A 21,781-nucleotide genomic window follows, 5' to 3' on the forward strand; every position below is an offset into this window, starting at 1 on the left:
CCAGCCAGGCTGGTTTTATGCATTGCTGTTACAGGGTGTTCACAAAAGCCCTGCATTAGCCTTCCCCACTGAAACACAGAAGACTTCATTTAATCTGTATGAAAAATGTTGTTTTCAACCAGGTCTTAATGTGTTTCTGAAGCTGCAGTTATACTTTCAAACCACTGCTTGACGCCACATGAAATAATCACAGTAGTCCAGATTATGATGCAACTCCATGCAGTCTAACCACTGCTCAAGGCACAGTGCTCCCCTTGATCGCATTCCAGTCCTTTTCTCTCTGACTCGTGCCTGCCTTTGTCAGAGCCTACCCTATTAGCATATTCTATTTTAGTATACAGGTAAAGTATACGATGCCAGAGGCTAAAAGTCAGGAATAGGTGATGCAGCTTTTGGTTTTTACCAAACTAGAATTTGGCTGTGCTTTGTAAGTGACACTAAGCGCTATGTCTTGGTTGTAGCCCTGAGCAATTTCTGTTCTGCCTGTCTAGAGAATGCGAGTCTGTTACGTGAGAAATGAGGACACTTGTCCTAGGTGACCAAGTGCTGCCCACAGCTCTGTTGCCAGAGGGTTCTCTAAGACTGGTAAGATAGACGTGGTGTGTCTTTGATGGGGTAACTTCAAAATGTGTCAGAGGTCCAGCGTGGAAGCTCCAAGGTCTGTGTAAACTTCTTCATAGCTGAAAAGAGGAGAGAACCCAGCTTTTGCCAATGGCATCTGCTGAGGTTCTCGAGCACAAAAGATACTGAGAGGTGAGCAGCTGAAAGGTACAGCTGGAAGCAAAACCAGCTCATATGGGAGGCCGAGGCATCTGGGTTTGGGCTGCCTGTATCACACCATATGCAGAAAGCAGTTCCTACTAGAGACTGGTGTATCAGAGGAAGTTCGTGCTAGTCAAAGCTGTATTGCAGGGTTTAAACTCAGCCGTGGAGCTGTCCACACACATGGAAAAGGAGGGTGGCACTGAGTGCCTTGCAGAGTTGTGTGCTCAAGGGGTGCCCTGAGGGAGATGGCAGAAAAGGCACAAAGAGGTGTGAGAAGCTATCTTGTGACTAATTGCTGTTTGCAGCTGCGGATAGACACGTGTTTAATTATCTGCTGCATGCAAATTTCATTTGCAGTCACTAGAGTCCAGCTGTTCTCTGCCATAATATGAAGTACAATAAAGAAAAGGTTCAGAGAGCAAACTCGAAGGGGCTAGGAGGGGCAGCTTCATGCACCTTCTCTCCTAGCAGTCTGAAGGCTCACCTTCCCTTCCTCACCTTTATTTCTTCTTCATCTGTACAGTCCTTTTCTACCATATAGGCTCACATCTGTTCTCACTGCTTTTTTTTTTTTTTCCTGCTGATAAGAAGACAGTATTTCCTCACAGAGAGGGAACTGAACATTCTTTTAACTCTTTGTAGGAAAATGCTTTTTGCAAGATCTATACACTGTGTTCCCAATGCTCAGAAACAGGAGGCCAGACAAATAGGACTACTGCCTTCTTCTGTCAGCCCTTATCAGGGAACAATAAAGCAATGCTGATTTATACCAATCCCACACCTGCCCTTTGTTCTGCTTCAAGGCATTCAGCCTCTCTTTGGAAGGTTTAACTTATTCATTCCCATTTAATTAAATAACAACTATGATCATTAGTGTTTTCGTGGTGTCTGTTTTGAATTAGATTTGTCCTGAGCATGTATGTCATGTTGATGCACTTTATCTTTCACGATAAATGCAATATACAGAGATTCAATGACCACATCTTCTTTCTTTTGCACACAGAGGTAGCACAATTCCCAGAAAGGTTTTTATTATCTCTTTAAGCCTGGCAATGGTGCAGTGGGACCAATGCAGCTGCTTCAGGTGTAGAGGAGCAGGGAAGAGCCTGAGGACAGGTAGGCTCAGAATGATGGGCTCACCACCCTTGCTTTGGGACTGCCCAGCAGCACTGCCCTCACCCCAACACCCATCATTCAATTTTCCTTGACCTCCCTGCTTCCACCCCTACTGCTGCTGCAGGCATTTGTAAAAAGTTTACATTTCTGTACATTTATGGAGAAAATAGGGTTGTCTCAGGTTTTCTGAAGCCTCTGTCCTGCCAGTTATTGCATAACCGACTTAATCTGCAATAAAAATTCTCCATAGAACTTGGCAATAAGTTTGAGTACAGCTTTATAGACCACATGCAGAGCTTTATGCATGTTTTAATAAAGCGTATGAGCCAAAGTCCTGTGCAATGGTTACATCTTTCCATTAAGGCACTGAACTTTGACTCATACCAATGCATTTTCTTGGAGAATTGCCTTTAGCTTCTTCTCTACTTCAGTTTCTCTGTCTCCAGGGGTATGCCATTACCTTTAACTGAATATACCAAAGAGAAAGTTAGAACTTGTTACCTTGCTCTAAGGTACATTTTATTAGTGGGAAGCTTTGCCTTAGACACAGGAATTGGTGATGGTGGATACTGCTAACCCTCCAGGTTTATAGCATCCAGAAAGCAATTCCCATTGGAAAGTAATCAGAAGGGTCTAGGAATAAGATGTGTGTCTGCTGCTGTTACCTCACAATGCATATCCTCTATACCAAGAAGTATCTTATACTGATAGAATTTGGCTCAGAACCACAGAAGGACTGAGTTTGGAACTGACCCCTTGAGGTCATCTGGTCCAACAACCCTCAAGTTGTGCCGGGGGAGGTTTAGGTTGGATGTAAGGAAAAACTTCTTTACAGAAAGGGTTGTTAAGCACTGGAATAGGCTCCACAGGGAGGTGGTTCAGTCACCATCCCTGAACATGTTTAAAATCCATCTGGATGTGGTGCTCAGGGATGTGATTTAGCTGTGGGTTGTTAGAGGTAGGGTATTAAGGTCCGGCTGAAGTTGGACTTGATGATTTTGAAGGGCTTTTCCAATCTGAGCAATTCTAACCCTGCTCAAGCCAAGTCACCCACAGCCACGTCTCAACAGCTTGTAATGTTATTTAATACAGTGTTAATTGCTACTGTGTCTGCAAGAGCTGGACACAGAGCCATTTATTTCAGTGTACTTTAAAGTTGCTCTTTGTTATCACTTCAAGCCTCAACAATTAGATCTGAAAAGTTCTTTCCAGGCTTAAATTCTAATAGCGACAGCTGCCTTTCCTATTAATTCATGAAGAACTGAGATTCCCATGCAGGTAATTATCCATTCTTAGCAGCACACAATCCTTCTGTGACAGGAATCTTAGGCATAGGCTCATGCACAATAGAGAAAACCATTCTTGTTCCAAGTTAAATATAACTGAACAGAGACAAAAGCTTATGGATGCCAACTGCCTTTTCATCCCATGTAATAATGCTCAATTTTTATCAATGAGAAGGTGACGTCCTAACAAAGAAGCTGCATCTCACAGAACACTACACATGGGCTTCACATTCAGAATCACCTGTAGGAAAACACAGCAATTGGCTGAGGAGCAAATTAACAATATGAAAGTGATACAAAATAAGTATTTTGAATGCTAACAGCAGCAGACTAGGTATGAAAACAGGTCAGAACTTGATTTCATTGCAACAGAGGGTCACAAAAATTGGCAGAAAAATCAAAATCCATTGGTTATTCTGCTTTCAGTTCTTTATACTCAGAGGATGCTTCAGTGCACTCTGGCAATGAGTAGTTTCTCACAGTTCAGGGATTTCTGGGCCAGCTGCACAAAGGAGGCTTATGCTTACACCTTGTAATCTTAATGCCCCAAAGTGCAGCTATACCATTGTAATATGGCACCATCCACTTTAACATAAAGCATTTCCTTTTGCCAGGGACATCCTGTTGGTGTATTTTTGGAACACGCAGACAAATTTACAGAAGACTGCACCACAGTGCCCTAAATTTCCTTACATCACTGGAGAAAGATGCTGAAGCTGTTTAAATGAGGAAACCACAAAGAAAATGGTAAGAGGCAAAAAGCATGGCAAGAGCTCATTACAAAGTCATAATGCATTGCTCGATTTCTCAGTGAGACCACACTTTCCAGGCTACACTGCTGTTTTATTTGGGGCAAAAAGGAAATAGAGGGGGTGGAAAAAAAAAAAAAAAACCAAAAACCAACCAACAGGTAATTCCAAGAGTCCAGAAGAGGCAAAGCTCCAAGCAGGAGCCCTTCCTAACCTGCAGTTACAAAAGCAGAGCAAGTAACTCACATTGCTTCCGAGCTCTGCCATCTACAAGAAAGCCCCACAGCAGCAGCAGCAGCACAGCCCTTCCAGCAGTCTCAGATGTTTCACTGGGATACTTCTGTACTGATAACAGTATCAATGATAAGAAGTGAATTATGTTTCCCTTCTACGTACACACTTTTTTTCCCTACAGCAACCATATATTTCTTCAGAGAGTGCCCCGTGACCTATTTTATTTGCCTGCAATTCCCACCATTAGCTCCATCGACTCTTTCAGCTCTCATCATCGTCCAGCTGTGTTTTGTAGTTGTAATAGATGGGAACTCGTTGGACTCTGTGTCATCCACCTCAAGTTACACGCTCCTGTGGAATCTAATCCAAATTAACTGGAGAAGAACCCTTTGCCCTTGACACACAGATAAGCGAGATAATAGTAAAACCAATGTAGTTTAGTCTTGAGAGGAAATCTGCTCCCCTTACATAACTGATGTGCCATCCAGACAGTCATGGTGCTAACCTAAACATGGTGCTAACGTGTCCAGTTATTCAGCTATGTACACACAGTGTATTCAGCACTATACTCGATATTTCCCCATAAAGCTTTTCAAAACCTTCCTCAAATGCTTGAATTGAAAGAGGATCAAACGGAATAGCGGTCATACAAACAAACACTGAAATATTGTTATTACTTTTAAGGTAATGGACAGAATCAAAATTCAGGCTGTAATACTGCTGCATCCTTGAGTACAGGCAATGGGTAATAATGCAGGCTTAGAAAAGATGGCTAAGGTCAAGAGTTTTTGCTGTTTAAAAGATTAGCATTACTTAGAGGCCTGAATAGCAAACAGTAAAGATGACTAGAGAATAAAAAATGAGAGGGAAAGACTCTTATGGTATTTATTTACTTTAATTCCAATACAGGTACTGATAGATCTGGGGGTCCATCTGAAATGGTGTGGCCATTTCAGGTAACTAGAAACTGCCAACACTCAAATGACGAAAGCCTTGGAAATGCCATTTAGAAGAATAAAAATAACATGACGAGAGGTCTACCCAAGGCTCACTTTGCTTTTTATTCACTTAATGTTGTGTATTAATACAACATTTGGTCACTTCTAGTCTGCTAGACAATGTATTGGGGAAACCATTTATTCCGACAGAGGTCTTTCCCAGTGAACTTTGAACAGCCCAACTCTATGGAAACAGTACAACTGAAGTAATCATGGAGGAGAGAGAGCAAACCACCCTGACAATCAGGGGGGCTTTCCAACTTTGTTTTTACATATTTTCTATCAGCATTAAAATATTTCTGACAATAAAATCAAATGGAAGGGAATTGAAATCCAGGCCTGGCTCCAGGTTATGATGCAAACATCTTTGCTGTATTTACTTTTTCTGTAGGGGGGAAGGAAAAAGGCTTTTTTCTTTGTGGCCAGGGAAAAACTGCTTCAGAGAGCAGTCTGGTGGGCAGGAGATATTGAAATGAGGATCTCTTGATTAAGTTTGACTGTTCTTCCTTTCTCCTCATCAGAATTACCAGTGCCAGCTCGGGCCAGCAAATAAGATGAACATTTCCTGTTCTGGTCACTTGAATATTTGACAGTGTAGTTTGAAGGCAGGGGGTTACTTCAAAGGCATCAGGTGTAGGAAAGATGTGGTTGTTGCTTTCTGAAAAGACGATTTCCAAATCCAGCTCCTCCAGGCAGGCAGATATTCCTTTTCCACGTGGCACGTTGCCACAGAGGAGCAGGGATTCTGTAGAGCATCTCCAGACGTGCCACTCCTCTGCTCCCCTGAAGACCTCAACCCCACTCACTTTCAGCCCATCCCATTCTCCCCACAGTAGCTCTACAGCTGAGAACCCTCTGCACCGTGGAGTTGCTGGAGAAGAGAAGGCACTGCAAGACTTTGTGTGAACAGCTTTGTGACAGCTGTCCCACCCCGAAGATCCACAGCAACAAGAGTACAAAGAGAAAGGAGAAGCCCTGGCCAAACCAGTATGGAAATGGAAACCAGGTCCCTCCACTCCACCACTGATCATGATCAGGCACAAAGATGTGAATGTCAAAGAACACATTTTGGCACTGCACTACATGCCTGAGAACTGCAGCACATGCAGCTACTGTTCATAATCTAACTTGCCTTTATTTAACTGGTAAAAAAGCTGATGGAAGAAACTTTCTGGCTAAGAAGCTTACAAGAAAAAATTCTCTTTCTGAGGTTTTTAGATGACACAATTCTAATAAGTAAAAATGACGGACTTCTGCTTATCTAGGCTAACCAGACCCTCAAAGCTACAGAATTGCTTGCATACAGCAAGCTGGATTTAGGCGTCTGTAAAAATAAGGACAAAAGAAGTACTGGATTAAAATAACCAGGCAAGAAAACGGGTGGATTTTAGAACACACTGCTTTTATTTGGCCCCAGAATTTCTAGTATTTTAACAAACCCCCAGAGTTTCACTCCTTAAAGTGCTTCAAACTCCACTTATATTATTATTTTTAACATTAACGTACATTTCTGTATAAAAACATCTGTCCATCGATCCAAAGAGACTTAGATTTTTATAAATTTCTTTACATCAGTGGATCAAATTTGCTCTCAAGGTGACCAACATTAAGGCAAATTTCTGAAATTAAGACACTGGAATTCCACACAACCATATGCTGTAGTGGGTGAGAGCAGAATTTGGCCCAGTAGTGTATATACAATTATATTTTCTGCATATATTTCAGAAGAAACAATGGATTACCCCAGAAATCGATGACATTTAATAGGGAGTTTATCAAAGCCGATACTTTGAATTTGCTTTGGCGCAGTCCATGTCCAAAGGATTCATTTTTATTCTTTTACCAACTATCCTGTGACACGGGAAGCAGCAAAAGGGGAACCCACGTGACAAGAAATCACACAGTACTTCAGCAGGCCCAACCTGAGGAGCATACGACGTTACATGGCCGGGCACCCGCGCATACTCACAGCCCCGTGAACCTCTGAAATGCTCTCAGTGGAGACAGGTTTGCCATTGATGCTAACATTCCGAAGACAGCCAAGGAACGGGTCTTTAACTGGAAGCCATAGTGAGTCCAAGTTTGCTACAACGAGGTAGAAGGATAAAAAGTCAGTAAAATGAGAAGGATTTTAAAGATGAACTAACATAAAGCCCTTAAAAGAGGAAGAATGATATAAGCCTGAAGACGTGAACAGAACTTTTATTTCAGAAAGGGAGAAAAGCCAGTTGATACATTAAAAAACTAAGCAAAAATCATTTACCTGGAATTTTGCCGAAGTAGAGAGGCTGATGCACATACTGAGGAGAAAAGGGTGGATGTCTAATCATGTAGTTACTCTCTGTGCCTACTTCTAGCTGCACAGTGTTCTCCTTCTGAGAGACTGCAAAGAAACAATAAATGAGAGCTCTTTCTCAGCTCTACTGAAGAGCCAAGCAGATACAACACTATTTTAAATCAACCTTGAAAAGCCTTGAAATTTAACTTGTAGAGAAAATGGGATTTTATTTCAATTCAAAGTCGGATTGACACATCTAGGTACTCCAGAGCTAAATACAGTGGGGAAAAAAAAGCCCTCTTATGTAAAGCCTTGAATTAACACAAAGCACATTATTCTTAAGAGTGCTCCAAGAATAAGCAGAGGAGAAACGATTAACTAAAATCTGGAGCTGCAATGCTCTGTGCCCACCCTTCCTTCCAAGTTTCAGAGGAAGTGGTGTGATACAACATACCTGTGATTGTATGCCACTGCCCATCAGTCAGAGGTTGCTGAGGTGTCACTGATGTCTGGAGATCTCCAGCACCACCATTTCCAGCGGCAAAGAGCTGTGAAACAGTTATCTGTTAAGTTACTACGGCAAAGAAAGGAACAGAAAAATACAGTAATTTAAGTAATTTACTGAACCTGTGGAGGGCTGGGTTTCATCTAGGTTAAGAGTCAGTCACCGGATACCTATTGCAGAAATTTTCCTAGCAAAATCCTAGGAATGAATATTTTACAAGTTTTAAAAGCATAAATACATCTTACAAAATGGTTCTAATGCTTTTGAAATAATCTCTCTTAGTCAAAAGTCTTTCCTTCTACACCTCCTTTTCTTTTCCCAAAGCAGTCACCTACATGCTTCACATCTCCAGAGAGAATCACTGCAATATATTTCTCTTGCCCTTCACATCATTCGGTCTAGTTGTAATTCACTCAGGAAGCTTGCTGCCTGATTATTTATTATGACATTTCCAACAAGAATCTGCTTGTTCTTTTTCTCACATCCTTACTGCTCGTAAGCAGGCTGTCTTCAACATCATTCTCTCCTTTGGTAATGGCCAAGTAGCTGATACGCTGAATCCATTCCCTACCAGGTTCTTCTGATGGTTCCACTGACCCTTCATTACTTCCTATTGCACCCTGTCCACACTGACAGCCAGAATGTCTAAGTTACTGCTAAAAAAAGTGCCTGATCTCATCCATAAATGCCTCCTAGCTGTTGATGTCCCTGCTTCCACGTCCTTCCATGTTCTATTGAGCAGAGATATCTTTTTATTTGGTGTCTCTGCAGAAGCAAGCACAACAGTTTCGTGGTCCAAGATGCACATTCTGAAGCTATTACATTACAAAACAATGACAAAATAAAACACAAAAATCAACATTAGGACACACCTGCCAACTAGAGAAGTGGCTTGCAAGCAAGTCTGGGAGACATAGTTTTTGTATAGGGTATGATCCCACTAGAGCATATAGTATCAAGAAAAGCCTGAGAAAAAGACTGTGCCCTACTGTTGACTTGTGAAGCAAAAGTGCAAGCTAGTGTGCACACAGTGGAATCTGGTAGTGTAGGCATAGAGACAGTTTAAACGCCCTATTTTTCATGCAATAGTTTTAAACCACCTTAAGGAAGTTGTTCAGTGCTAAACCTGGAGACAAATGTAATACGTAAGTCCAGAGTTCAAGGCCAGAACTCCTCCCTGCTGAATGAGGGTAATACAGCTGTAATGGAATTGCAGCCTGTTCTTACCTTTCCTTCTTTCATGTAAACAGTGAAGTAGTTGTCTGGCTTGCTTCCAGAATGGAGGAGTACACCTGTTGAACTCCTTGGACGAATGGCAAACACAATCCTAAAATCCAAGCCCGTTTGCAAATTGTCTGCGGAGAGTTAAAGAGTGGGTGAGGAATAACTGGAAATCATCATAAAAATACATACAAAATCCATCCTTCTACATTCATACATACACATTTAGGGCGTATTTCCATACACCATAATCTCTACACAGCTTACCAACAGCAACATATCCTCCTTCCTTAAAGAAATGAATCCCCATCTCCATGGGAGCATCCAGACATGGAAGCACATCCTTTTTCTGCTGAGGTGCATTCATGACTTTTCCGTTCATCTTAAAATTCCTCAGGCAACCCTTGAAGCTCTTCATCGGTATATTCTGAAAGCATGTTCCAAAACATGAATACCAAAGCACAATGGCCATCTTCTTAGTACTACCCATTAGTTCTTTTGAACTGTTGGACTGTAGATAGCCACCTGTCATTAAGGGTACCTAAACTTCATCTCTGATGCAGAGAAAAGATACCTGGCAATTAAAAGTGCTTTAAATATGACAGTAATGGCTGATTTTGAGTTGATGTAACTCCTACTTGCAGGACAGATATTTCCTAATGATATTTCAACACAATGGGATTTGCGAATTCTCAAATACACCCTTTGTTTCCTGAGGCTGTTTATTTCAATTTGTTTTTGTCAAACTGCCTACATCTCTAATTGTCTAATTTTTAAAGTAATATGGAAAACACGTTAAAATCACATGCTCAGTCGGTGCTTGGAAACATCTACTAAAGCTTTTCAACACGGAAATCCTTCATATTAACACTTGTGCATGTAATCAGTACAGCTTGAGGAGTGTGTGGGGGTGCCTGCATCAGCTCTTTACCTGTCTTTTCAGCGATGGTGGCCCTCCCAGGTAGATTGGTGGCTTAATGTCAGTGGTGGAATTTCTTGCTAATCTTCCTAGTCTTCCACGCTGGGCCCTCAGGCCATCAACAACAAGAAGGACATTCTCCCCATCTCTGCCACATACCACCTTTTCAGGGTGCAAACAACAGAATGAGAAACCCCAATGCCAATGAAAGCCATTAGAGCTAGCGTAGCAAACAGCAACTAAAAATCTGTTTTTAAAAAATGAATCATACACAGTATAAATGGAATATTTTTCAGGCTAGTCTGAAACTAGGAAAAGTAGAAATGGAAGAGGATAAATAAGATATTTCAACTGAACGTCAAGATGGTTTTAAAAACAGGAGCATCTTGCAAGCCAACCATTCAGACTGTCAAAGACTTGGATTCTGGTCATCTTGCTGGGGCTTGATCATTCCACACTCACTGTGTGTGTGACTGAAATCAGAACTCTGCCTGACACAGACGCCTCACTGTATTCTGCATCTTAGTGATCCTTTTGGGAGATCTTGAAATATTTGAAAGGAAAATAACACGCTGTGAACATCAGTCTCTGAAAGTTCTCTCATAACAGAGACCTGTCAGTCACATGAGCTTTGAGGCACTTGAACTTGACACTTAACTTCAGATGGCCAAGAGGAACAATTTCACTTTTTCCTTCCCTGCCTCTACCTAATAAGTCAGAAATTCAACAGCTTGTGCCTGCCGAATGCTTGTCATACTTGAACATGATTTCTGCATCACGCTACTTACATTATGCCATTGCCCATCATTGTATTTAACACTGGTTTTGATTTTGATTCGTCTTCTTCCAGAACCAAGTGAAAAGACAAAACGTCCTTTTGAAACGTGGAGAGCCATGTAAGACTTTTCAGACCTTCCCTCCATAAACATTATTAATCCTCTTGATGATCGAGTTCGTATATCCACAGAAAAATGTAACCTGAAGTGGAAAGGAAGTACATTCAAACACAGGCCTATTTTGTTAGGTGCTGTATTCTCCCTTTTCTCAAAAAAAAAAAAAAAAACCAACCAAAAAACCAACAACAAAACCAACACCAGTGAAACTCAATTCACAAAACGCAGAAGTCATTTTGGGTGGAATCACAATGGAATCACAGAATGCAGAAGCAATGCCTGTGTTCTGAAAGTGAAGGAAAGATGACTACTCAGGCTCACACCTTGGCATCGATACGCACTGTAGCTGCCCACCACATCCAAGCCAATCTATGCAGTTCAAGGGAATATGGAAAAAGAAAGTTCCCCAAACCTTTAGAATCAATATTCTGTCATGCCAAAGGACGTAAGCAGGACAAAGAATCCTAGCTCTTAGCACTCACAGACTCAAGCAGCTTTGAAGATTTAAGTATTGGGAGGTGAAGAGATAAAATTTAAGTATTACCTGTCCGTAGGTGAAGATGGAGAAAATGTGTAGGATATAAAACTGTTGGGGGTGTTTCCAAGGAGATACACCTCACTGTTGACATTTAACTGAGTTAGCGAAGTGTAGTTTTGCTGGTCGTGTTGCACATTAGAATATGTCAAATGATCGAAGTATTTTTCATCCTGTAAGACAGAATTGAAATATTTACTGTGGGTGAGCATAGAGTAATAAATTCCATCTACACAAGAATTTCCACCTGAGGCAGTGCCCTAAATAACAGAGAAGCCGTTCTCATTCTGAAGCAAGTATAGATTTTGAGTGGAACTTCAACACAGAAATAACCTGATTCAGAAGTGAGACGGAAGGCAAACAGTAATACTGGGTTCTATAAACCACGGCTGTGCAGACAAAGCCTCAGCATCAACATAGGGTAAAGATGACAGTAAATATAGGCATACCTTCAGCATCTTAAACCTGAGTGGGTTTTTGAATTCTTTCATCAGCATTGGTTCAAGGTTTTCATAATGGTGGCAAGCTCCAAAGGATACATCAGCCTTTGCAGTAAAGTTTGTGAGATTCTGAACCTCAGGGAGTTGTCCTGTCCTAGAGTGAGGAAAGTGATAAGTTCTGTGACACAGAATACCTTTTCTCTAATGTAATCAACTAAATACTCTAAAACTGTGTTCTGTGCAAAATGGATTTCCCAGTGACCTGATGTTAAAATACCAATTTTCATCTTTTGGTGAAAAATTTACATTCAATGCTGCAAAAAGTATTCCAGTTTGTCCTGATTCTGCCCACTTACAAAATGAAAATACCCAAACTATGATGCTTCCTTCTCATCTCTTCTAAACACAGCCTTTTGTACCAAAGGATATCTACTTAAACAAAAATGAGCATTACAAAAGCAGCGTTGATTTCTGGATCAGACAATGAAATCTTATGGTTATATTGTGCACAGCCATGCAGATCAAGTTAAAAATGGAAACTCGGTAATTTAACCCCTCTCTAAATTAGACAGTGTAATGAGAGCTGTGAAAGCATAAGGCCCATCACAACTTAATAAGCAGTTCTGTTATTAAAGCCAAATGATCAGAAAGACTGTCAACACCAATTTCCTTTGTGGATAAAGAATAATACTGAACATTACTATCATTTTATAGGTCATACTGAGCATCTTTAACGATTAAATTACAAAATACTTTACAATTGAGAAAAACGCAACAAAGCCCCTCGCCCTTCGTTTTCTGTGAGAAGAGTGGTAGAGCTGGGAGCAGAACCTGAACTTCAATTCCAGTTCAGTTCTCCATCTGCTTGATCAGACTGGTTGTAATACCAACTCTGTTTTGTACTAAGAGCAGTTCTCCAATTTTGCCTTGAGGAGCTTCGTATGGAGATTATTTCACTGTCTTACAGTATTTTAAAAGAACATATAATAAAGTTAAAATACACTATTTTTTTTGTTAAACTCTACACATGTATAAATACTCATGAAAGCTTAGCTAAAACAGACCTACCAGGAGATCTCTTGTGACTGAAGGAATGCTTTTCTCTAAAGAGCAATTTTTTCAGTCAAATTTCTCTCCTAAATGTTGCCTGTAAGATGCTTCTAATACAGGAAAGCATGTGAAAAAAGATACAACATAAATCAGGCAACTGATTTTTATATGTATGCTCTCATTTGTTTTCAACTGCTTTGGTTACAGCAGTAAGCTTTGCTTACTTCATTAACCTGGCTCCTCGGGCAGCTATAATGATACAATCTATGTGATCTTTTGGGATGCCTTGTTGGGACATTTCCAATTCACCTGATGAAACAACTACTAAATGGGTATGATGTTTCAGATAAAAATTCCATTACACCTGAACAACAGATTTAATTACAATACCGAATTGATACCATGTGTCATCTGCCAGGAATAAAGTATACTTTGGGGCAGCAGAGTTATGCATTCAGGAAGGTTTCACACGTAGAAGAAAGGCAATTTAGAATGAAGTACTTTTAACGTGATTAAAAAAGCAAGACAAGACAAAATACATGAAACTGGAAGTCTGCTAGGTCAAATACCTTTCTATAAAGACATTTGAGATGCAACCTTCAAAATCATCTCCACCAAATCTTAAAGGCTGAATTAATGTCTGTGACCTCAGAAAGTCAAATGATTTTGAATCAAGGTCATCATCAACCAGCAGTTTCACTCTGAAACAAAGCGAAGAAAAATGAGCATGAAATTTAAATACATCCATGAATTTGAATTAAATAGATATTTAAAAAGAAAGGTTTGACTGATGTGTTTTTCCATTACACTGTAAGTACACTAGAGCTTCATCAGTTTACTTTTCATATATACTTACACTGAACTTATGTGAAATTACTCTGCTTTTTGGTGGTAGATATTGAGCAAGAGTTGTCTTTAGCCCTTCAGTCCAACAGTGAAATCCTGATCCGTTTGAAACTCATGAAAATTCCCACTGACAGGTTTGGAATAGGATTTTGTCCTTTGCATCAGAACAGTGCACTTAACACATGAGCAACAGCAAGTACAGACAATGTTGAAAGTTATAGTTACCCAAAGTTATAATTATTCCACACCTTCCTCTGTAATTAGCACTTATTTCATTTTATGTGTGGCACAGAAATCAATGAGATTTGGGAACTGTCCTCTAAATTGACCTTTCTGATATCTATGTAATAGATCATGATTGAAAAAACAGACAATATGAGCATCTTCTTTGGACCTTTAACTACTTATGTTAGATGCATTTGTAACTCACAGTGATATATGTAAAGGCTGTGGGGAAGTGGAAGAGCTTCAACTCCAGCTTAAATAGACAAAACTCAATAATCAAGATACGTATACTGATGTCAGCTGAAACACTGCAGGTACTATGTGCACATCCACAGACCAATAATCTGCTTCATTATTTCAGCATGCTCTGCTGCTGTGTACCCAAACTGTAAGTCAGACAACATTTCAATCTTTCTCCAACTACAACACAAAAGATTCAGGTAGAGGACTGAACTCACATGTCAGCTTTTCTCATTACTGTCACATAATGCATTGACCCATCTTCGTATTCCTTGTTCACTTTCATTTCATTCTCTCCTATCTTTGCATTTACAAAGCCAGGACTCAGATAGATGGTGAGAGTGTTAGGCTGAAAAAGAATTGCACAAAATGATCCTTAAATGCAGATGCCTTTAGTTCTCTATTATATTGTCATTAATAAAATTCTCTGTGGTCTCTTGTGGAAGAGAATTTTTTTTTTTTAGACTAAAACTGCATTTCACAGTCATCTAGTGCCAGACATTACTCCCAGCTCTTTATGATTAATCTAGATCCTATTTTAAAATCTCTCCTAAATAACCAAGCAGTTATTCAAAGTTCTTGTACAAATTATTTTTACAATAACCACAGGACTCAGTTTTTCACTTCTTAAATCTCGAGTGCATACTTCCCATATTTTCTCCTCCAGCCAGCAAGACTGAGGTTGTGCTTGACCATTCCTGCTTTGTGACAGAACACAGATGAAATCAACCTTTTCCTTTGCATATCTGATCACAGTAGCATTTTTGCATGGCAGGAGGCCAGTTTTACTCAGAAAATTTCCAGCCAACCGTATTAGGCAACAGTTACCTTATTGGGATGGGGGTGTTGCGATGCACTCTGCAGAATGCTCAAGGCTAGGGATGTCAGTTACTCATGAAATTAATTGTTGTTTGAATGAAGAAATTGCCAGGATGAATTTCTCTGGCCTGTGACATGCAAGATGACAGGCTGTAGAAATGCTTATAGCAACTAGTTCTTGCTTTAAAATAAAAGACTCTACGTGAAACTTCGTAGTGATGCCAAACTGACATGGTCACAGACAAACGTGACTGATCCAGAAATGAAATGATCACACATTCTAAGCTGAACATGTTTCATACCCATAGACTGTAACTTAAGAGTGTTCCAGTCGATGCCACCGTTCGAAAACCAAAGCCAACTTGGAAATCTCTGGGAAATGGGAAACCTGCTGCACTCAGGCTCAGCGTGCCTTTCTTGGAGAAAGCTGCAGATCTGACAAGCTGAAAGAGACGCAATAATTTAAGTGATTTTCCTTTTAACCTGAAGAATGGGGGACAATGAAAGCACTACTCAACATAATTGAGAGCAGCTCCAAGTGGAACGAGACACAAGGCAAACTGCAAGTACAAAATACACAACAGACAGACTGAATGCATTCTGCTATGGTTAGCTCTGGTGTGTGAAGCTCTACAGGGAGATGAGGCCTGCTGAGCATAACACATTGCTCACCTCTACTGTTTGCACTGACAGGCAAGTTCTTTAAGTTTTCACATTCAAGAATGCAGAAGTGAGCAGCTGGAGGAATGGCTTGTATGCTTTGAGCTATGTAGATGAGCTACGTATCTGAGGCTCTAAGTCATAGGGCAGATTATACCCGAGCCTTTTTGAACAGAATGCTTTTTAATATACAGGAGGTTATACAGCCACTGAGAAAGAAGGCTAGAGCTTCTGCACAGGGAAGTAACCTGTATAGTAACTGGTCTGTAAAAGGTTTAGATTCCTCAGAGGGAATGGACAGAGTCAGGACAATGCCATAACAGAAAGAGAAAATGTGATCATGGGCCACGTGAAAAGCAGTAGGTAGAAACAGATGCATTAATTTTCATATCTCCATGCAGCATTGATTAAAGCCAAGGCTGAAAAGCCACACCATTCCATTTAAAAGGGATGCGGCAAAACTCATGGGTGTACAGGAGATTTCAGGTAGTATTAAGTGACTACATATTCTGGCCCAACCAGTAACAGCAACTGGAGGCCAACAAATCTATGTGGTAGATGTGAATTCTTAGTAGTACACAGTATTACGAGGATGGACTACGTACTGCAGCAAACTATCACAGCAGGAGTGCAGTCTCCTTTCTCCTTGTATCTTCAAACAAAAGTTGGTTTCTTTATTTGCTATCACATGATACCCAAAGCTAACTTTTGATACAAGTAAAACAATGATCAGGTTTTACTGACAAACCAGAGTCTATGAACTTTACCGATAGCTTTAAAATAATTCTGTTACCTTCCAGTCATCTGAACACTTCTTGCTGACACCAACAGTCTCATCAAAAATGACAGATGCAGTCTTTGGGTTTTTCACATTCTTCATGCAGCCCCGGAACGGAGGTACGGTTATATTAAAGCTGGTTGCAGGGAGTGGAAGGAAAAAAGAGTTCAGTAGTCTGCTATTTCAAAACAGACACCAGGATAATAATTAATGCTGACAATATAAGAAATAGAAAAGAAAAACGAGCAATCATTTTTGCACGAACACAGAAGCACAGAACTGTAGTAGTTGGAAGGGACCTCCAGAGATCATGGAGTCCAACCCCCTGCCAAAGCAGCTCCCTAGCCCAGGTTGCACAGGTAGGCGTCCAGGCGGGTCTGGAACGTCTCCAGAGAAGGAGACTCCACCACCTCTCTGTGCAGCTGTGCCACTGCTCCGTCACTGCACTGGGAAGAAGTTCCCATGCATATTTGTGTGGAACTTCCTATGCTTCAGTTTGTGGCCATTTCCCCTCATCCTATCACCACACACTGCAGAGAAGAGTCCAACCTCGTCCTTTTGCCTCCTGCTCCTTAGATATTTACAGATGTGGATCAGATTCGCTGTGAGTCTTCTTTTTTTCGAGGCTGAACAGACCCAGGTCTCTCAGCCTCTCCTCATAAGAGAGGTGTTCCACACCCTTTATCATCTTTGTAGCCCTCCACTGGACTCTTTCCAGGAGATCCCTGTCTTTTTTGTACCAGGGAGACAACTTCATGCTGATCAAAACTGCTCGCACTCAGACTCACCATTAGCCAAAAATCACAGATTATGATTGTGATACACAACACAGAGTGTGAAAGAACTTGCCTAAGGAAAGAGTTTAGATGGAGTTACTGCATCAAGTACTGCAGTCTTTCTATAGTTACTCACCGTTTCCGTAGAAAAGATGGAATTCCACCAAGATAATATTTAGTGAAATCAAAGACTTTTATGTTGGCTGTAATATCAGAGCTGACATAAACAATATTCTTATTTCGAGCAATCAGTACTCTAATCTGAAACATGTAAAGAGTGAGAATTACTTTACTTACTAGAAACAAAATTATTAAGCAGATTACATTCAAAGAGCAAGAGTGAGCAGATTACATTTTAAAGAGTAGCATTATTTTTTACATATTTTTACATATTAAAGAGTAGCAAAAATTACTTTTCCTCCTCTTGTTTACTGCTGCTCTGAATCAGAATAGCTGCACCAGTTCAAAGGTACTTGGCAAAATTGGGGATTTAGTCAAAGCAAATGCCTACACAAAACGCTCAACTATTCAAATAAAAGGTGAGGCTTTACTAATTCTTAGATGAGGTGCACTTTTAGGACGACCTTCCTAACATTCAAACATCCCCTTCCATTTGCAGTTGAAGATTCAGGAGCTTCTGCCTCCTGCAAAGACTGGGTCAGCTGACAGGAGGCAATTTAACCCAGCACTGCATAAAGTCGTCTTACAGCAGTCGCTGCAACCTACGCTATTTAGTTGGAAACATAAGAAGAACAAATCAAAATAGAAATCAAAGATTTTAACCGTGGCTTTAGGATTTCACGTCAGCAGCTCTATAAATCAGCTGAAGTGGAGCTAAATAGGTCAGCAATGGCACAAAGACTTCAAAAAAGTAACCTCTGAAGAAGTGAACCTTCATATCATAAAAACTCAAAACTAAGTATTAAAATAACATTGGTATGTACTATGATCTCTTCATATAAACCAATGTTCAGTCATGAAGGGCTCCACCCTTTGGTGACTGCACTATTAAAACTGAATTTACTCACAGGAAAACATGACAGTAGATAGTAAAGCTTTGCATCCAAACTAATCCTCAACACAAAAGCTTCACAACAGATGTTTACAACAAAAGGTTTAGTTTCAAGATAATTTATATTTCTATAAACAACTGAACGATTGCTGTTTGAAATGACTTACTTGTTTATACGTTCCATCGTTTAAAGTTACATTGTTTTCTATTTCTTTTGGAAGTTCAGAGTCAATTTTGTATCTAAAAACCGGATGGCCATTTTTAATAAGCACGCTGATGTACTGATCCTGCAGCAAGAAAAAGCACAAACTGCTCAAGATTCCATATTTATGTCAAGTGTCACATGAACTACTGTAATGAAGCCATCTAGCTGTTTCAGTCTTATTCCGGTTCAAAGCACAGAACAAAGCACAGTAAAAGTTACAGGACTAATTTTAAGTACTTTAAAATCTCACCAACAGTTCTAGTATCAGCTCAAGAGCAGTCGTCAAATCTCTAGAGGACTTTTTCTCATTTCAGGATGTTTACTGATTTTCTTATTTCCTCAGCAGAACTGAGATATTACCAGACAATATCACAGTGACAGTGATCATTCCTATTATACTGTTACATAAGCAGAACCGCTGCCGTTTTAAGCAATTTCCACAAGTATAAATGAGCCTGGTGTCACCACGTCGCTTCCTACATTCTCCCTTATTCTAGATTTGAGAAAAAAGCACTTGCCCTTTTGGAGGCTTTCAGTATTTTGGGACTGGTCTGATTCAAGCTGCACCCTCCCTGCGTCACCCAAGTCCAAATCCTCTGCATCGCCAATCAGAAGAGCTACGCAGAATGATTTTCAATTAGCTCTGACAAAGTGAGTATTCAGCAGCAATTAAACACACAGCAGAATCTACCCATCTGCCACTTGGACAAAAATAACAGTTTCAAGCAACTTCACTGCAGTTACTAGGGCTGCTCTGAAAGTAATGCCTCCTATTTTATGATAATGGCTTACTACATCAGAGGAAAGGGATGATCCTTCTGGGTTTCCTAGAACCTGAATATCAACTCTGACTGCTCCATTACGATGCTGACTAAACTGAAGGCTCAAACTTCCAGAGTCAGGACGGAGAAGAAGACAACTTTTCTCTTACAACATGATAATGCCAGGCCTCATATCAGTTTGAAGACTGTGGAGCACATTGCCAAGCTTGGCTGGACAGTACCACTCCCACCACACAGTCCAGATTTGGCACCTTCATCTTTCAATCTGCCCAAACAGGTTGAAGTCAGGACTGCATGGACATTTTCCTAGCAACAACAATGTCATAGCAGCTATGAAACAGCGGGTCACCACCACTGGTGCAGATTTTTATGAGCACAGCATGCAGGCTCTTGTTTGCTGTTGGCATAAGTGCACAGCTAATGTGTGGTGTGAACTAGCTTGTGATGGCTGTGTTCAAAATCAGTGTTTGGTAGCTGAGAATTTTCTCTACCAAATAGTGTTACTGTGCTCCTTATAGCTGTTGTAGTTTCCATGGAAGCATTACTTTCAGAGGAACCTACATATCAGTGAATCTAATGTGTTCTCAACTGAGTGAATTTGTTTTAAACCTTCTTGGACCCAAAAACAGTGCAGAAGCATTTCGTTACCTCGTTTGCTGCAAAAAACACTATGCCTTCATCTGCAGTAGTCTGAATTGCCTGCTCGTAGCGAATTGGCACATTAGCATTTGTTTCTTTAGATGTGACACTGGCATAACCAGTGCCTTCAAAATAGTTTTGGTCAGACTCTTCTTTATACCTGTAAAAATTCATTGTCACAGGTGTGAATATATCAGAGTAAAATCTGTTACCTCTTGGACTAAACTGTCATTAACATTTTCTAAAAGCCACATTTAAAGCATTTAGCACAGAGCCACTAACAGGGACAAATTCTTATCTAATCCAAGGCAAGACAGCCTCTATTGGTTTCACATATGATCTTTAGAGAGGAAAAATCTGATTTTAAAATAATTAGTGAGTGATATTTTTACATTTAATGCAACACCTACCCTATAAAGGAGCCGGATACATTAGTCCATGGAGTATGTCTCGATATCGTACTATTTAAATTGTTGGCCAGTGGACTGAAATTGCTATGCATGTGAATCATGCTCACTCACATCTACATCATGTTTTTCTCTATGATATGTATTAATGACCAAGATTTAGGAAAAAAAATCATCCATGTAGCTACAGTGCTTATTCTTCTGGATGTGAAAAGAAAAATCACAGAACCATCAATCTCTCTGCATCTGTATCATACCTTCTGCAGGGCTGCACTTCAGTGGTATTGAGATTAAATGTCCTCTTGAAGTTGTAAAGGCTGATAATATTCTCATTTAGGTTGTCTAATTCAATGCAGCCCTCATAATGAGGATAGTCTAGCTTACGTGGAGGCTGAAAAATATCATCATTAAAAACATGCTGTCAACATCAGCTGACACATTTACATTGGCATTGTAACTGCTAGGACTTTTTGCAATTACTACTAAGACACAGAATATGTTATCGTAATATTAAGGAATTATTGTATCTCGGGATATAATAACCAAACCATCTGACACCACCCCAGGAGCATTGCAGAACAATTTAAAGCAGAATCATACGAGTGGACTGGGAAGAGTACTCAGCAGGCTGGCTGCTTTCACAGTGTCCATGGAAGATCAAAAACCATCATATTCCCTTCTTTGAGTTCAAGCAACTTACAAGCCACACAGCTTCTCTAGGAAGCAGCATTTCTTCGCACCCACTCTCTATTCCTACTAAATTCCTAAATTGTCTTTGAAAGACTGCTAATTCCAACCTTTACCTATAAGAATAACAGAACGATTAACATGGAAATCTCAAAGACTGCATGACTCTTTTTACCCTAAAATCTGGTGGGTATCCCCCAACGTAGAAGACAACAGTGCTGGGATCAAGATTTAGGAGAGTGTTTCCATCTCCACTGCTTGCAGTCAAAGGCTTTTCATACACTGGAGAAGTTGAGGTTGCTGCTTTGATGTAATTCAGCTTCACATATTGGTAAATTCTAAAACCAAACCAAACAGGCAAAATATCACATCACATTAACAAAAGATATTCCAAGCAGGTTTTGGAAAAGCCTACTTTGTACTGTGGATCCTATACCTTTCAAGCTTAACTTGATCCATAATAGCTTCCTCAGTGTCACTTTGCATCACGAGTGGATCCACAACAACTTCAGCTTCACGATCTCCCAGGTTATAGACACAAGTGAGGTGACCATCTTTTACTGCCATACCAATATACCCCTTAGAAGACTAAGAACAAAGCAAATGATCATTAATAAACAACTAATGTTAATGAAGTTAGAATACAACAGCCCTTCCTCAGGGACACCATCGTACTGTGAATGAGTCATAAGCAATCCACCCACCCAGTGATGTGA

General features: G+C 40.3%; 1 protein-coding gene across 1 annotated transcript in view; it reads right to left on the bottom strand.

The window, feature by feature from the left end:
* Positions 1-6,987: 6,987 nt before the first annotated feature.
* LAMA3 (laminin subunit alpha 3) overlaps positions 6,988-21,781 on the bottom strand; it is a 112,765-nt gene continuing 97,971 nt past the window's right edge. The window contains exons 60-78 of the mRNA XM_065752634.1: positions 21,502-21,653; positions 21,241-21,403; positions 20,636-20,769; positions 19,981-20,131; positions 18,513-18,632; positions 17,470-17,594; positions 16,573-16,693; positions 15,422-15,562; positions 14,519-14,649; positions 13,559-13,690; positions 11,949-12,093; positions 11,509-11,672; positions 10,860-11,049; positions 10,084-10,233; positions 9,420-9,579; positions 9,159-9,286; positions 7,881-7,974; positions 7,412-7,531; positions 6,988-7,233 (exon numbers count right to left, since the gene is read on the bottom strand). Of these exons, the coding sequence (XP_065608706.1) occupies positions 7,088-7,233; positions 7,412-7,531; positions 7,881-7,974; positions 9,159-9,286; positions 9,420-9,579; positions 10,084-10,233; positions 10,860-11,049; positions 11,509-11,672; positions 11,949-12,093; positions 13,559-13,690; positions 14,519-14,649; positions 15,422-15,562; positions 16,573-16,693; positions 17,470-17,594; positions 18,513-18,632; positions 19,981-20,131; positions 20,636-20,769; positions 21,241-21,403; positions 21,502-21,653 (2,667 nt within the window). The 3' untranslated portion in view covers positions 6,988-7,087. The remainder of the gene's footprint in view (positions 7,234-7,411; positions 7,532-7,880; positions 7,975-9,158; positions 9,287-9,419; positions 9,580-10,083; positions 10,234-10,859; positions 11,050-11,508; positions 11,673-11,948; positions 12,094-13,558; positions 13,691-14,518; positions 14,650-15,421; positions 15,563-16,572; positions 16,694-17,469; positions 17,595-18,512; positions 18,633-19,980; positions 20,132-20,635; positions 20,770-21,240; positions 21,404-21,501; positions 21,654-21,781) is intronic.

Source organism: Cyrtonyx montezumae, unplaced genomic scaffold (assembly GCF_038088225.1).
Source record: "Cyrtonyx montezumae isolate F1298 unplaced genomic scaffold, pur_monq_1.0 scaffold_8, whole genome shotgun sequence".
NCBI classification, from domain to species: Eukaryota; Metazoa; Chordata; class Aves; order Galliformes; family Odontophoridae; genus Cyrtonyx; species Cyrtonyx montezumae.